Raw genomic sequence first — 14951 nt, 5'->3', positions numbered from 1 at the left:
AATTCCACCTATGCATTTATGTCCCTAGCATCATCTATTTTTGAGCCCAACCATGCCATACTGTTTATGTTCTCCTAATCATATGTCTTTTGGCCAAAAGGGCAGGCAGCTGACCAAATATCAAATGCCCTCCATGGTGGCAGAGATCTCTTTCTGATCCCAACAGCTGAAGCTGTGAACACAGAGCACTACTGGAAAATGTGACACTGTCACCCATTGGCACACTGAATGCCTCTGCCATTTGCCCAGGGAGAAAATTGCTACTTGTATATCCTGGGCAATGTCTAATTATGTGATAACAGTGCTAGATGCCATGTAATCAAACTAAACTTTAAAATGGGCCAGTTTTCAAAAAACAAACAAACAAAAACAAACCAGGAGACTTACAGCAACCAGGGCAGGGTTCAACTTACCTGAGTTGGCATGATAAAGAAGTCTCAACCATATAAGGAGAGTAACTTTGAAATGACCAATCTGCTTTTTGTTCAGTTTCTGCTTCTTTAGCCCTCTTTAGATTACAAAGCCCACGTCCTCTGCTCAGCTCAGGGAGCTTGCTCTATTTTATGGATGAGATGCTACCTGATTCATGAATAGGTAATAAGAACTAATGAGACCTCAAAAAGAAAATTTCAACACATTGAGTTTTAAACAGTGGTATGTTAGCTTTGAAAAATTTCTGATTTCTCACTCTAAATAAATATCCATATTCAAATCTAATTTTGTAGAAGTAAGTTCCATACCCTATAAAACTTGTTGCCATACCATCAGTGGGTGAAACTAAATTCTGCCCATTAGTCAAGCATGAAACCTGAAAGTCTTCCTTATTCCTTTCTTCCTCTTCCTCTATCACCACCAGTCAACTAACTCCTGTGGATCGATCACACCTGGTAGCTGTTTTGTACAAAAGGTCAACCTTGGGTTTTTTAAATTTTGTATTCATTTTTAATAGCCTGTGTAATAAGTAAACCTCACTCCCCATTCCCTCCAACTCAGATCATAAGGATCACCTTTGGGCCTTTTCTGCTCAATGTCATGGTCTCTGACACCCAGCATGATATGGGGTGTCTAAAAGGCACTGAGTCTGCTAAATCAGTATTTCCTTGTAAAAACCTGACACAATACAGAAAGTCCAGTTAACTTCATGTGATCTTACTCTTCTTCCCAAAAGATAATTGCTGTCATCAGTGTATCTTTCCAAATACTTTCTAGACATTTGCATTTAGAAATATAGTTTTAGTTTGTACAGAAATAAGATCCTAGTGCATGCATCATCCTGCAACCTGCTTTGTCACCGAGTGTCTTGGAGATCTTTCCATGACTATGTATTTAGGGCTATTTATTCCTGTCCAACTGCTGCATACCATTTCACATATCAGTACTGTGTATTCACAGTGCCATTCTGCTACTGATGTCCACTTAAGTAAATTGACTAATTAAGGGTATCTGTATTAGGCTGTTCTTGCATTGCTATAAAGAAATACCTGAGACTGGGTAATTTATAAAGAAAAGTAGTTTAACTGGCTCATGGTTCAGCAGGCTGTATAGGAAGCGTGGTGCTGGCATCTGCTCAACTTCTGGGGAGGCCTCAGGAAACTTACAGTCATGGTGGAAAGAAGGGAGAGCAGGAACGAAAGTGACGGGGGAGGTGCTACACGGTTGTAAATCACCAGATCTCGTGAGAATCACTCACTATCCTGAGGACAGTGCCAAAAGGGATGGTGATAACTATCCATGAGAAAACTGCCCCCATGATCCAATCGCCTTGCACCAGGCCCCGCCTCCAACATTGGGGGTTAAAAACTGAAAATGAGATTTGGGCAGGCACACAGATCCAAACCATATCACTGTCCGTTCTTAGAACATACTGTCAAATTTCCCTCCAAGGAGGCTGCACATGTCAGATTAATTTTTCTCTCCATAAATGGTCACCATCAAAGGCTAAGCTACTATCATTCTTTCTACCTGGGAGCCTAGCTATGTCTCCAAACTGTTTAAATGTACTCTCCACAATGCTTGAACAACTTAAAAATATCAAATATAAGCATGGTACTCCTCTCCTTAAAATCTTAGTGCTTCTCTGTCCTCTGGGATAAACTCTAAAATCTTTATGTGTCTCCCAAGACCCTGCTGTGTTCTGGTTCTTGCCTACCTTTCCAGACTCAATTGCTACCATCCTTGTCTCTTTCCTTACCCCAATTACTTTTGTAAAAACAATCTTCCAATGGAGGCATGGGTATTCCTGAGAATGCGGACACATGTGGTCATGAACAGTTTTAAGGGATTCAATTTTCAGATCTCAACTCTTCTAAAACTGATCTGCCTGAGGACTCCTGGAGTCCAGACCCACTTGGCATTTCATAATGGCTCCTCTCCCACCTAGCGTATCCCAAATCTTATGATGTGGTGCTGCCCTGCTGAGGTAGAAAGGCATAACCCTGAGGATACCAACAGAGAAAATTTAATTAAGGCACCACTAAGAGTTGCATTTCTAGTAAAATTTTTTTTGCCTACAATTCCTTATCAGATTTTGTGAAATACATTGATTAAAGTGTGTATTGTTAATAATAGCAACAGTTCAATCCAGAAGAAAATTTGCTTCTTAGAACCCTAATGATATGGTCTGCTCAATAAAAGACTTTAAGGGATAAAGCATATTCAATTAAGGTAGAATCCTGTGGCAGAAGTGAAATAAAAATATTTTCAGGGAGAAAATGATCAATGCAAAAATTTTCAACTGGTCAATGGCTTAAGTAGCCTTGAGATGAATGATGGGGTGGGTATTAAATCCCTATGGTATTTATGACTCACTGCATATATTTAAAATTTTTCTGTAATCACTTTATTTTTACAACATCATTCAAAACTCATCAGAACTTACTTCTTTTTGTGACTATTTATATTTATAATTAAAAGCCTGTGGGTTTTTTTTTAGACAGGGTCTTTCTCTTTTGCCCAGGCTGGTGTGCAGTGGTGCGATCAAGGCTCTCAGCAGCTTTGAACTCCTGGGATCAACGAGTCCTCCAAACTCAGCCTCCTGAGCAGCTGGGGCTACAGGTGTGCACAACCACACCCAGCTAATAAATAAAGAATTATTTGTAGAGATGGAGGTCTCACTCTATAAATCACTCAAGCAATCCTTCCTCCTTGACCTCCCAAAGTGCTGGAATTACAGGTATGGGCCACGATGCCCAGCTGATAAAAACATAAAAATATCAATTTAAGAATGTGTGATAGAAATACACAGCATTCTTTCAGGGGGCATCTCAACAAATTTTAAAAAGACCATTAAGGCCCACTCCGGTGCTATGCATGAGAATACGATGTTCTCTCAGCTTCAGGCATTCAAATGTGCCATTCTCCCTTGGAGGGCCCACTAACTCCCTCAAACATCACCTTAAATATCATTTTACCTGAAAAGTCCTCCTTGTCCCCATACTAAATTAGATTGCCTTGATATATGCTCCTATAGAACCATGAATGTCCCCTTTTCATCCCACAGATATCTCCTTGTTAAATGTTGTACCAGAAAGACATAGAATCTACTTTCCACTGTTCCACTGGTTCCCAGCAGGGTATACAGAGGAGGAAGTCAGCTGTGCTCTGAAAGCATCATCATTCCGGTAGAGAGGTGAAAAGGTCATCAGACTGCAAGGGCTCAACCAAAGTACAAGGTAAGGAGGCAGAGGGTGTGGACTGATTTTCAAGAGGTTTGCACGGAAAAGGAAGGAAGGAAGGAAAAAACAAAACAAAACAAAACAAAAAAACAGAGAAACAGAGCCGGGTCGTGGCAGAAAGGGAGGGTGGATCTGTGACTGTTCAAAGGAAGAGAGGAACGTGAGCAGCACAGAGAATAATTGATAAAGTCAGGAGCTGGGTTTGAAGATAAAAAGGGAACAGGAGAAAGTTAAGTTCCATGTTTCCATGCCAAACATTGCACAAGAGTTTACAACTTGGTGACTAACAGTAATCTGGGGTAATTCACAGTAACAAATTTACACAGAAACATGTATTTATTGACTTTATACATAGCGATCCTAATGTGAGCACAGAAGCTGCTTTATCTTTTCACACACTGTTGTAGCATAGGGGATGTCTGGTCTCAGTTAAAGCAAACATGAGGACCATTAGCTGTGCACATTACCCACACCCATGACTTTTCCCCTCCAGTACTAAACCTAGTTCTTACAATGTAGGGCAATGACAGCCACAGAAAAGGAGAGAAGCTCTTTCTACTGTGTAATGCTTCCTGCTGGCCCTCAAATACTTGTTACTTGAGAGATCTCTGTTCACCTGGCTTTATCCCCAAAGGTCACCATCTACCAATGATGTTACTTGATGTTAATCATGTATAAAGAAAGTAACCATCCTGGCCCCGATTAAAACTTTCCACTGAAATGCTGTTCTTCCTAAAGGTGGCACAGGCTTCCATTAGGTAGGAAATATATATAATATATGTGTATTTAGGGTAAAGCATTTGGCATTCTTTTAAAGTACAACTATCCTTGAAAAGTGTTACATATTAAACCATTTTTACTGCAGCCAAAGGGGAGAAGTATCCAGAAAGCCTGTGGATCTGCTTTAACATCAATAAAACAGCTACCCAGCCTTCCTAGCTTTTAGTGAAGGCTACAAAAGTATGTATTTTATGGGTTCTACATGTATACTCAAGTACTTTCATTATTACAGAAAAAAATGAGGCTCCTTATTAAAAAAAACAAAATCAGAAACAAGTCCAACAGGCTCTGGAGAAATTAAGCAAGGGTGAATTTTGAAAAGGTCTAATAAACAGTATGGAAATATCTTTGTGGGATGGTTCTTCAGCTATGCATAAACTTGTAATTATCATCATTGCTGTTATGGGAAAAACACGAACCCTAATTCTTAAACACTCTGGTGGAGAGAAACGGGCGGGAAGGCCTGCTGCGCACGCAGAGGGGAAGCTGAGGAAGCGGCATCCCAGTGCCAAGGACCGGCAGTGAGCAGATGGGGATACCCGAGCTGCTTACAACCTGGGACCTCTGACAACGCTAACACCCCCTTTCTCACTGCTCTAATTGTGTCCTCCCCGGCGCCCAGGGACCTGTGAGCAGGAGATGCACGTTTCAGGCAGCTCCAGCGACCCTTAAGCCTGCCGGAACGTACGTCCGGCCGAGGGAGCGGAACAAGAAGCGCCCAGACCCTTCTCCGGCCGGAACCATTCACCCAGCTTCGCCAGTCTGCAGCAGGGACAGCTGGGGAGCATGCGCAGTGGCCGGAGCCGGGCTGCCCGCGTGCTCGGTAGGCAGTTTGTGCGGCAACTCTTGGCCAAAGCCAACCAATCAGGAGACGTGTTATTGTCGCCAATGGGGAACTATGGCAACGGGAGACCAATCAGAAGGTGCGTTATTGCCGCGGAGCCCCGCCCCCGGCAGGGGGGATGTGGCTGTGGGTGATCATGGGGTGTGAGCGCCCCTGAGCCGTCGACCCGGAGGGCTGCGGGTGCCCTTGCTTCGCCGCCGCGAGCAGCGCACCCAGCCCCGCAGTCGCCCGCCCCGTTCCCGGAGGCGGCGCAGTCCATGCGGCTGGGGGCGGAGGCTGGGAGCGGGTGGCGGGCGCGGCGGCCCGGCGGTGATTGGCCGCCTGCTGGCCGCGGCTCAGGCCCGGGCTGCGGGCGGGGAACGCAGGCGGAGCCCGCTTCTAAGGAGCCGAGAAGATGCTGCTGTCCCTGGTGCTCCACACGTACTCCATGCGCTACCTGCTGCCCAGCGTCGTGCTCCTGGGCACAGCGCCCACCTACGTGCTGGCTTGGGGGGTCTGGCGGCTGCTCTCCGCCTTCCTGCCCTCCCGCTTCTACCAGGCGCTGGACGATCGGCTCTACTGCGTCTACCAGAGCATGGTGCTCTTCTTCTTCGAGAATTACACCGGGGTCCAGGTGAGCCGCCTCCCGCTCCCGGGCCTCGGCGTTCATCCGAGCTCCCGGGCGAGCGGACCCCTCCGATCCCCCCAAGTGGCGAGGGTCGCCAGGCCGGCCCGACGGACTCAGCCAGGAGAGCACGTGCCGCCTCCCCGCCTTCTGTCTGCTCGTGCTTCCTGCGGTTCCGCGGAGATCGCTCTCTAGGAAGCGGTGGCTGCGTGGTTCTGAGGCTTCAAGTGGGACCAGCCGCCCCTTTCCCCGCCCCTCGCCCGGGTCTGATGCTGCTTAGCAAAGTGGGTGCAGATGCACGTTTTAAATAGGGCACGCGTTTGGCAGTTTCTGGCCTTTGGTCCAAAGAGGTGGTCATGTTGGAACAGACCGTAGATGTCTGCCCTCCGAAGTGCGCTTTTACAATGCCCTTCTCTTGAAACGGAAGTACAATTCTGTCTTGTGTTCTTCCCCCAGGACAAGTGAAAGCTGGACGAGGAAATGAATACATTTGTTACGGTAGAAGCCTAACTAGATACAATTGTTGCCAATTTTAACTGAGCTTAAATGTGTCCGTGATCTGTTGCCTGATTACTTTCTTTCTGCTACTGTTTCTTTGTAGTTTGGATTCGTAGATTACATTTGAGGAACAAACCATAAAAGTAGAAGGCCCTCTTAACAGTAGGTACTTGAAGTCTTATAAAAAAATTACAAATGTAACTTTTCCTTTTATTTCTCAGTTTGAAAGAACAGCTTTATTCTTGGTTGTTCCTGATATCCACTTAGTCCTCTTTAACTTTTCTTGGTAGAGTTAGGGTGGGATGGGGAAAATGGGACGGTATCATTTTGTCAAACTTTTTTTTTTTTTTCCCACTTAGAGCAGCTGTTTTTACCCTGTGGTCAGTCAGCTACTATATTTAGTTTGCAGTTGCACTGCTGATGGACCCTTGATGGCCCCAGTTGCAAGTTGTTTGCGGGGAAGGAATTAGGAGAGGCCAGGGCCTCCATTTAAATCAGTATCCGTGTCTCCTTGGAAAGAAAGATGCTGTTCCAGACCATGGTTTCCGGGTAATTGAATTTTAAAATGAGCCTCATTTAAAAATCGCAATAATTCAGGCTATTTTTTTCCCTTTACATGATAACTTCACCAAGTTTGTCTAAATGTATGATCATTAACATGATGAAGTTTTTACTTTCACGTCATATGACAGCTGGCCTGGGCTGGGATATAAGCTCAGAACACAAAGTCATTCTCCTCTTAAAAAAAATAATTCTACCTGTGCTGGGTTATGTTATTTTTGTTCAAAGAGTATAGAGTGTCCCACACAATATGATGCAGAATATACCATTGAAGGATTTTTTGTTTGGCAATTATTTTTTTAAATGACTGTAAAACTTAGTGTTTCTGAAATTACATACTTTACCTTATATACTGCTGATTGCAGAGCTCCAGTTTACTTCTTGATTTCCCAGCAAGTGATTATTAAAACATTTAATTTAATGTCCCCCCCCCATTCAAATAAAAGGAACTAGCATCCAGCACTAATTTTCATACATTTGTGAAAGGATTCCTGAGGGCCCTTACATATAATCCAAAATTTTGTTTAATGTATATTCCTTGATGAAGTTCTTTAGGAATCCTAGAACTGATTGCCCAATGATCATCAAATTCAGGTTATGAATACATTTAATGCAAATTTAAAACCAAGAGTTTCTTCCTGCGTTTTTGCTTTTATTGTTTGGAGAAGGCAAAGAGTTATTTTCTGTTTAGTAATAGAGAGAAGGATATTTTGAATTTGTTAGGGTCTTTTGCTGGAATCTGGATTTCCTGTGTACATAATGCTACCTTTCAATATTTTTGATTGTTTCCTTTAAGATTAAACATCAGTAGAGGAATAAATAGCTATCTTCAAATATAAGACCCAAAGGAACAAGAGTTATAGTGACATTCTGTCACCTTATTTTTTACCTATGACTTTTTACCATTGACTTCATCACTGAGATGTTTTGATTAAAAATTTTAGCTTGTTTTTCTTGTTTTGTCACAATACTCTTTTTTTTTTTTTGAGACGGAGTTTCGCTCTTGTTACCTAGGCTGGAGTGCAATGGCGCAATCTCGGCTCACTGCAACCTCCACCTCCTGGGTTCAGGCAATTCTCCTGCCTCAGCCTCCTGAGTAGCTGGGATTACAGGCACGCACCACCATGCCCAGCTAATTTTTTGTATTAGTAGAGGCGGGGTTTCACCATGTTGACCAGGATGGTCTCGATCTCTTGACCTTGTGATCCACCCGCCTCGGCCTCCCCACAATACTTTTTATCTTGAAATTTTTTTTATCAGCTTTCATTTGCAAGGCCAGTGATGATTCTCTTGTTCTGTATAAAATATTGTTGACTCATTTCTGAAGGGATTTTTAGTAATTTAAGAGGTTCTAAGTTTTTAAATAAAAGAAGGCTTATTATATACATCAAAGAGGCATTTTAAAATTAAAGTTTTTTTTAATGACATTTTTATGCCTTTCAACTACAGGTTTAAAAAAATGAATGGTTCATAGTAGTTCTTGCAGAATATTTTCTTTTGCATAGAATTTTTGAGGAAAAGAGAAGTAGTAGGTCCATGAGATTTGTGATTTGTGCTTGGCAGGTAAACCTGCTTTCAACAAGTTTACTTGGATTTTCCTGGCTCTAGGTAAATATCTTTTTTCTTCCCTAATTTCACTACTTTATTTGTATATGTATCTCTGAGGTAGAGAAATATTTCAGTCAGTGCTACTAAAATTATTCTTTATAACTTGTTTATCCTTTTAGGTCCTTTCAGAATCTCTCATTAGTACTGAAACTCACCTGGGTACTTTCTTCACCATTTATTTCTTTAGAATGAGTAATAAGCATTTTATAAGTTTTATGTATTTCACATAGTTTGAGACTTTTTGAAAATCAACTTAAATCTCTTTGCTAGGTAAACTATGGTTTACCTGCCAAGCACAGATAATTGATTCAAGTACTTGTGTTACTTTCCTGTGCTGCCAAAACAGATCACCTCAAACTAAGTGGCTTAAAGTAATAGAAACTTATTGTCTCGTGACTCTGGAGGCCAACAGTTTGAAATCAAGGTGTAGGCTCAATTGTACTCCCTCTGGAGGCCCTAGTGGGGAATCCATTCCTTGTGTCTTTCAGCTTCTCGTGACTGGCAGCATTCCTTGGCTTGGGGCCAGGGTCATTTCAACCTGGCCTCACAATCCTGGCCCTGGCCTCTTCTGTCTCACATTTCACCCTCTCTTTCTCTTAGAAGGATGCTTGTCATTGGGTTTAGAGTCCACCTGGATAATCCAGGATGATCTCTTCATCTCAAGATTCTTAATTTCATTATAACTACAAAGATCCTTTTTCCAAATAAGAAAGCATTCACAGGTTACAGGGCTTAGGATGTGGACACATTTTTTAAAGGGGCTGCCATTCAACCCACCACAATAATGAACTCCATAGTTCCACCTATTCAGTATTTTGTAGTTATTTCTTAGTTTAACTTGCTTTAGGTATTTACATATGAAATCATTTTGGTCTCTGCTTTCTTTAACAGAGAACCTGCTTTTGTTCTGTAATAAGTTTTCTTACTTTCCCATAACCTTTTAGTTTCTTATTTACAGATTTACCTTCACTTATCCCTTAAACAGAGCATTTGATTAACTTTTATTTTCAGAACCAGTCTATATTCCATGTAATAATCAACTTATTCATATTTTGGTATTCTTTTAATTCTTAACTGATTCTGAAATTATATCTTGTGATTTTATATATGTAATATATATGTATATGAGATATATATAGGTATACATATATGATATATGTATATGATATATATATCATATATATGGAAATAAATCTTTATAAATTAAAGACAATATAACTTCTAGGCTAAGACTATTATGTGTAATATGGTGAATATACTGGTATTTGGTTTGTTTACCACTGAAAAGCCCTATCTGTAGGATAGGAAGTAACTTGAATATGGAATGCTTTGATACTCAGAATAAGAGGCTATGTGTATAACCTTGAGCTGGAGTTTAAGGAAAACTTACAGGAAATTAAAAGGAAAGTTGGAGTACTGGCAAAGGAGTGGGTAGGACTCATGAAAAAGGAATGAAGTTAGCTTAAATTCTGTCATCATGAGTTGAAGTGAAACTAGATTTATCTTAGTTTATAGCCTAGAATTCTATCCTCAGGATCTAGATATATCCTAAATGTTGAGATAGCTGCATAAACAAGAACTGTAATATTTATGATAAATAATAATCTTTTTAGCATGTTTTGTGAAGCTGTTAGAAGTTAAAAGAATGTCTTCAAATGTCAGAATTCTTTTTTCTTTGCTTCTTTTTTTTAAAAAAATTCTTTTCCCCCCTTTCTGTGAAATACACTGAAGACTGATCATTGAAATTTGTAGGCTAAAAAATTATCAACACAGAATCGTTTGGGGTTTGGGGTTTTTTGAGTCATGGTCTTCTTCTGTCACCCAGACTGTAGGGCAGTGACACCATCATGGCTCATTGCAGGCTTGAATGCCTGGATTCAAGTGATCCTCCCGAGCAGTTGGCATGCCATTATTTCTAGCTAAATTTTAAAAGTTTTTGTAGAGATGGGGTCTTGCTATGTTGCCCAGGCTGGTCTTGAATTCCTGGACTCAGGTGATCCTTCTGCCTTGACCTGTAAATGCTGGGCTTACGGATGTGAGCCACCATGCCCTGCCCCTAATTAATATTTTAATTACCAATTTATCTTGTTTAAATTAGTTGGTAACACTTGGAGTTTACTTCAGAATATCTTTTACATTAAATGACTCTGCTAATCTCCCCTTCCCAAAATGCTAGTGTAATTTAACAATAAAATGCACAGTCTTAAATTTAAAATAAACTTAGGTTTTCAGTTGACCTGCTTTGTAAATAGTTTGAAAAACACAAGAAAGAAGATAAAGAATTTAAGATTTTGACATTTCTATAATATGCTCTTAACTTGTCTAAGAATTCATACTTTTTTTTGAAGCAAAGTCTCACACTGTTGCTCAAACTGGAGTGTAGTGGTGCAATCCCCACTCACTGCAGCTTCTGTGTCTGGGTCTGGGCTCAAGTGGTCCTCCCACTTCAGCCTCACTTCACCTCCCTACAGGTGCCCAGCACCATGCTGAGCTAATTTTTGTTTTTTTTTCTTTTTGGTAGAGATAAGATTTTTCCATGTTGCCCAGGATGGTTTCAAGCTCCTGGGCTCAAGTGATCTGTCCTTGATTCACCGATTCATACCTTGATGCTCAGCCGATTCATACTTTTAACTGAAACATTGTTCCAAGTTCCTCAGAAACAGTCTCTAGAGACCATTTATAACTGGATCTTTCTTTTTGTAGCACTGCTTATCAAACTAGTCCTAAGCTCTTGATGAGTTAAATTTGTATTCTGAATCTTGCTGTAAAAGGAGCCATTCATTAGAATGAAACATGCTTATTTAGAATTGGAGAGGGGACCTTACAAGTCTTCTAGTCTACTACTCCCCTTTATGACACGTCTATGTTCTTTCTGCATTTCTGCCATAATGTTGCCCATTGTCTTCTCTAATATCTGTAGTCCTAACGAGAATATGAATTGTAGGTTGCATTCTTAATTTTACTCTTCTCTGCTTATTCATCATTCAGTGAAGACCTTAAATAGATCTTAAATTACTTCCTTCACTTTAACTGAGAGTAATAGGACTGTATAGGTTTGGGTGTGCCTCTGTATTTGCTTGTTTAAGCAGAATAATAAAAACTTTTACTATAGGAAATTAAACATTTCCTAGTCAAATACAATTCCAGTCTAACACAATTAAATTCTGGTTAGAGAGTGGGTAAACTTACTAGACGTATAGGAAAATCCTGAAGAAATGCAATTAGAACTCTATTTGTACACTTTATAAATATAAACCTCTGTGAACAAACCAGTTATTTCAGGTTGCATTTGTGTATAGGTTTTTAATGCCTTATTTTTCTATTTTAAAATCACAGATAGAATATATACATGCAATTATATACATATGCAATTATAAGTATACATACAAAATAAAGCCACAGTATTTTGAGAAAGTTAAAGTTTCCCCTACTCCTACACTGTGTACACCTTTCCCAGGTATGTACCAGTTTGATGTGTAACTTTAGATTTCTTCCAAGAGCATTTAAGTAAGTGTTTGAGTTGTGGTAAGATTCTTCAGTTAAATGAACTTCTTAGATGAGTTTTTTTAGTACAGTAGCATGAAATATACCCGTGTACCTTTGGGGATACCTCTGTGCCATTATGTTGGAAGGTAAGGGAAAACAGCACTCTGTATGTACCTAGTTTACTTTCCCTTTTTGGTAAATTTGTCTAATTTTGTGGAGCTGATGCTTCTTAAGTGGAATCAGTAGTTAATTTTTCCTTTACTCTTTTCTCATTTTATTATGGTTTCTTTAACTAGAGGTTGATATTAGTAGTTGGACAATGCAATACTAAATAATGACTTTTCAGTAAGTGATCTCTAGAACCTAGTATTACTCCCTTAGTCCCTGCAATATTCCCACGTGCACATTGTTCCAGGTGTTGTGCTGGGTACTAAGAGATACAATGTTTGATAGACAATGTACTTGCCATTATGGAGGTCACATTCTAGTGTGGGAAGACAAACAATACCAAGAAAATTAAAATTTACTGTGCCAGGTTGTTTAGCCTGGTGGGTTAGAGGTAGGAGTTGGAAAATCCTCCTGAGCAAGTGACATTTGTGTGGAGCTTTGTAAAAGATCAAGCTTGGAAGATAATGTCATCCAGGTCAGACATGATGGTTAGGGGAGTAGAAAGAGTGGACGCTGAGACTGAAAAGAATTCCAAATCTATTTTAGCAGTAGCTGATAGGGCTTTGTGATTGAACGTGGAGGAAAAAGAAGATGGTGGGTTAGTAACACAGTTGCATTTAGTGAGTGCTGCTGTGTGCAAGTATTGTTCTATTATGTAAATAATTTCATCTTTACAAGGTAGGCACCGTTCTTCCTCTTTTACAGACAAGGAAAAGAGAGTACCCATGATTCACATCTGTAGTCTAGCCAGGATTTAGTGCAAGACAGTTGAGTTTCGAGCATTCATTTTCTAAAGATGCTTTGTCTGACACTGATTATATTGATTGAAGTGAGATCCCTATTTCTCAAGGTATTCATCTAGGAAAGACATGAACTGACAATTACAATATAGGATAATACTGAAATTAGAGCATGTTTATTAGCTTTGCTGTACAGAGATAAAGTAACTTTTTAAAGTAACTCTTTGCTTGGGTTAGTGGAGAAGCCTGTAAGAACTACTTTGAATTTTCACTTTGAACATGGATGTTTAGAGAAAAGAAGTTTTCAATTAATAACATAATAAACATGAAGTGTTTGAAGCATGGCATTCAAGGCTCTCTAAGTTCTGCCCTGGTTAACTATTCCATTCCTTAGTTTCATTCTAGTCTAGGTTTTTCCTCCCCACATTGGACTGCTCCTCTCTGGAATTCCAGCTCAAGCCCAGCTTTTCCCCATCTGTCATGCTTTCACCCCATCTCAATGTCAGGGTAACTTTTATGTAATATTAACATATAGCACACTAACATAACATTAGCATATTTTAATGTATGTATCATCCCCTCCGCAACATTGTAACCTCTTGAAGATGGCGATAAAGGGAGAATGACTTGATTTTACTTTTTCTTTTAACAAAAATGGCAGAGTAGTCTGGGCATGGTGTGGCTCACACTTGTAATCCCAGCACTCTGGGAAGCCAAGGTGGGTGGATCACTTGAGGTCAGGCATTCAAGACCAGCTTGGCCAACATTGTGAAACCCCATCTCTACCAAAAACAAAAATTTGCTGGGCATGGTGTTTTGCGCCTGTAGTCCCAGCTAATTGGGAGGCTGAGGTGGGAGAATCACTTGAACATGGGAGATGGAGTCTCCAACCTGGGTAACAGAGTGAGACCCTGTCTCAAAAGAAAAAAGGTGGAGTACTCTAGGGGATTCTAGTCTGTATTTCTGTGGAAATGTGGATGAATCTCACTTTTAAGGGTTGGAAATTCCTGAATGGCATTACTAGTTGATAAGTTTTGATCTAACAGGTTACACAGGTCTAGTGAGTCCAATTCATTCTTTCCTTAAAAAAGATGAAGGAGGAAGAAACATTAACTCTACCCTCAAGAGTAAGGCAGAATGAGCAAAGCCAGAGAAGTTACAAAAAAATTCTCAAACAGCCAGTAGTATGGAGAAACCTTGGTTTACTTGTGAATAAAAACTGGTGCTTTTTGTAGTTTTTGAACCTGTGCAATTCTCCAAGGTTTTATGTTGTTTCTTCTATTTCTCTGTAGGCACCAGAAATGAAAACCCTAAATAAGAATGTGTTGCTTGGAGATTTTTTAGTACTGTATATGTGTATAAGTGTAAGTAATATTTGGATGACAACTTTACTGTGCTCCTCTTGGCATGAGAATTACAGGGGCAGAAAGAATTGAAGGTGATGACACCTGGAAAGGAGAGTCGTATTAAGTCCCAGCCATGTACTAAGTGCTAACCACATACTGTTAATAGATGCTAATGTTCTAGATTGATAAAATACAGTCTCTACTCTAAAGTAACACATAATTTAGCAGTGCCGAAAGATGTCACTTAAAATAAAACTTGAATGTATACTGAGATAGTTCCCAAATTAAAGACATTAACAAAGAACTGAGGAAATAAAGGAGGAATACAACTATGTCCAAATGATTAACTGGGTGGGGGCTGTTGCATAGATAAGCAGGTGGTTCACCTGAACGTTGCATGTAATATAGTGAATGCCAGCTCCTGGTGCACTTACATATTGCATTGCTTCTGGTCTTAATTTGTGTTTATGTAGGAAATTTTTTTTTTGTTGGTTTTTACTTTTTTAACAGGTTCCTTATAATTCTGTGGTTGATATAAAAAGTGAAAAAAATTACATAAGCTTCTAATATATGAAAAGACTTCTCACTTGACATTTTTTATTTGAAATTTTTGCAGAGAATAGTTTTGTCACAGTCAAAAGA

At 40.1% G+C, this 14951-nt stretch overlaps 1 protein-coding gene across 1 annotated transcript in view; it reads left to right on the top strand.

Annotated features, from left to right (window-relative positions):
* The first annotated feature begins 5658 nt into the window (after nt 1–5658).
* Nucleotides 5659–14951, top strand: part of AGPAT5 (1-acylglycerol-3-phosphate O-acyltransferase 5) — a 63322-nt gene continuing 54029 nt past the window's right edge. The window contains exon 1 of the mRNA XM_012457368.3: nt 5659–5911. Coding sequence (XP_012312791.1) covers nt 5693–5911 — 219 coding nt within the window. The 5' untranslated portion in view covers nt 5659–5692. The remainder of the gene's footprint in view (nt 5912–14951) is intronic.

Source organism: Aotus nancymaae, unplaced genomic scaffold (assembly GCF_030222135.1).
Source record: "Aotus nancymaae isolate 86718 unplaced genomic scaffold, 86718_ANA_hifiasm-v0.15.2.pri h1tg000090l, whole genome shotgun sequence".
NCBI classification, from domain to species: domain Eukaryota; kingdom Metazoa; phylum Chordata; class Mammalia; order Primates; family Aotidae; genus Aotus; species Aotus nancymaae.
Note: the sequence above shows the minus strand (reverse complement) of the source record. Positions and strands in the feature narration are given on the sequence as shown.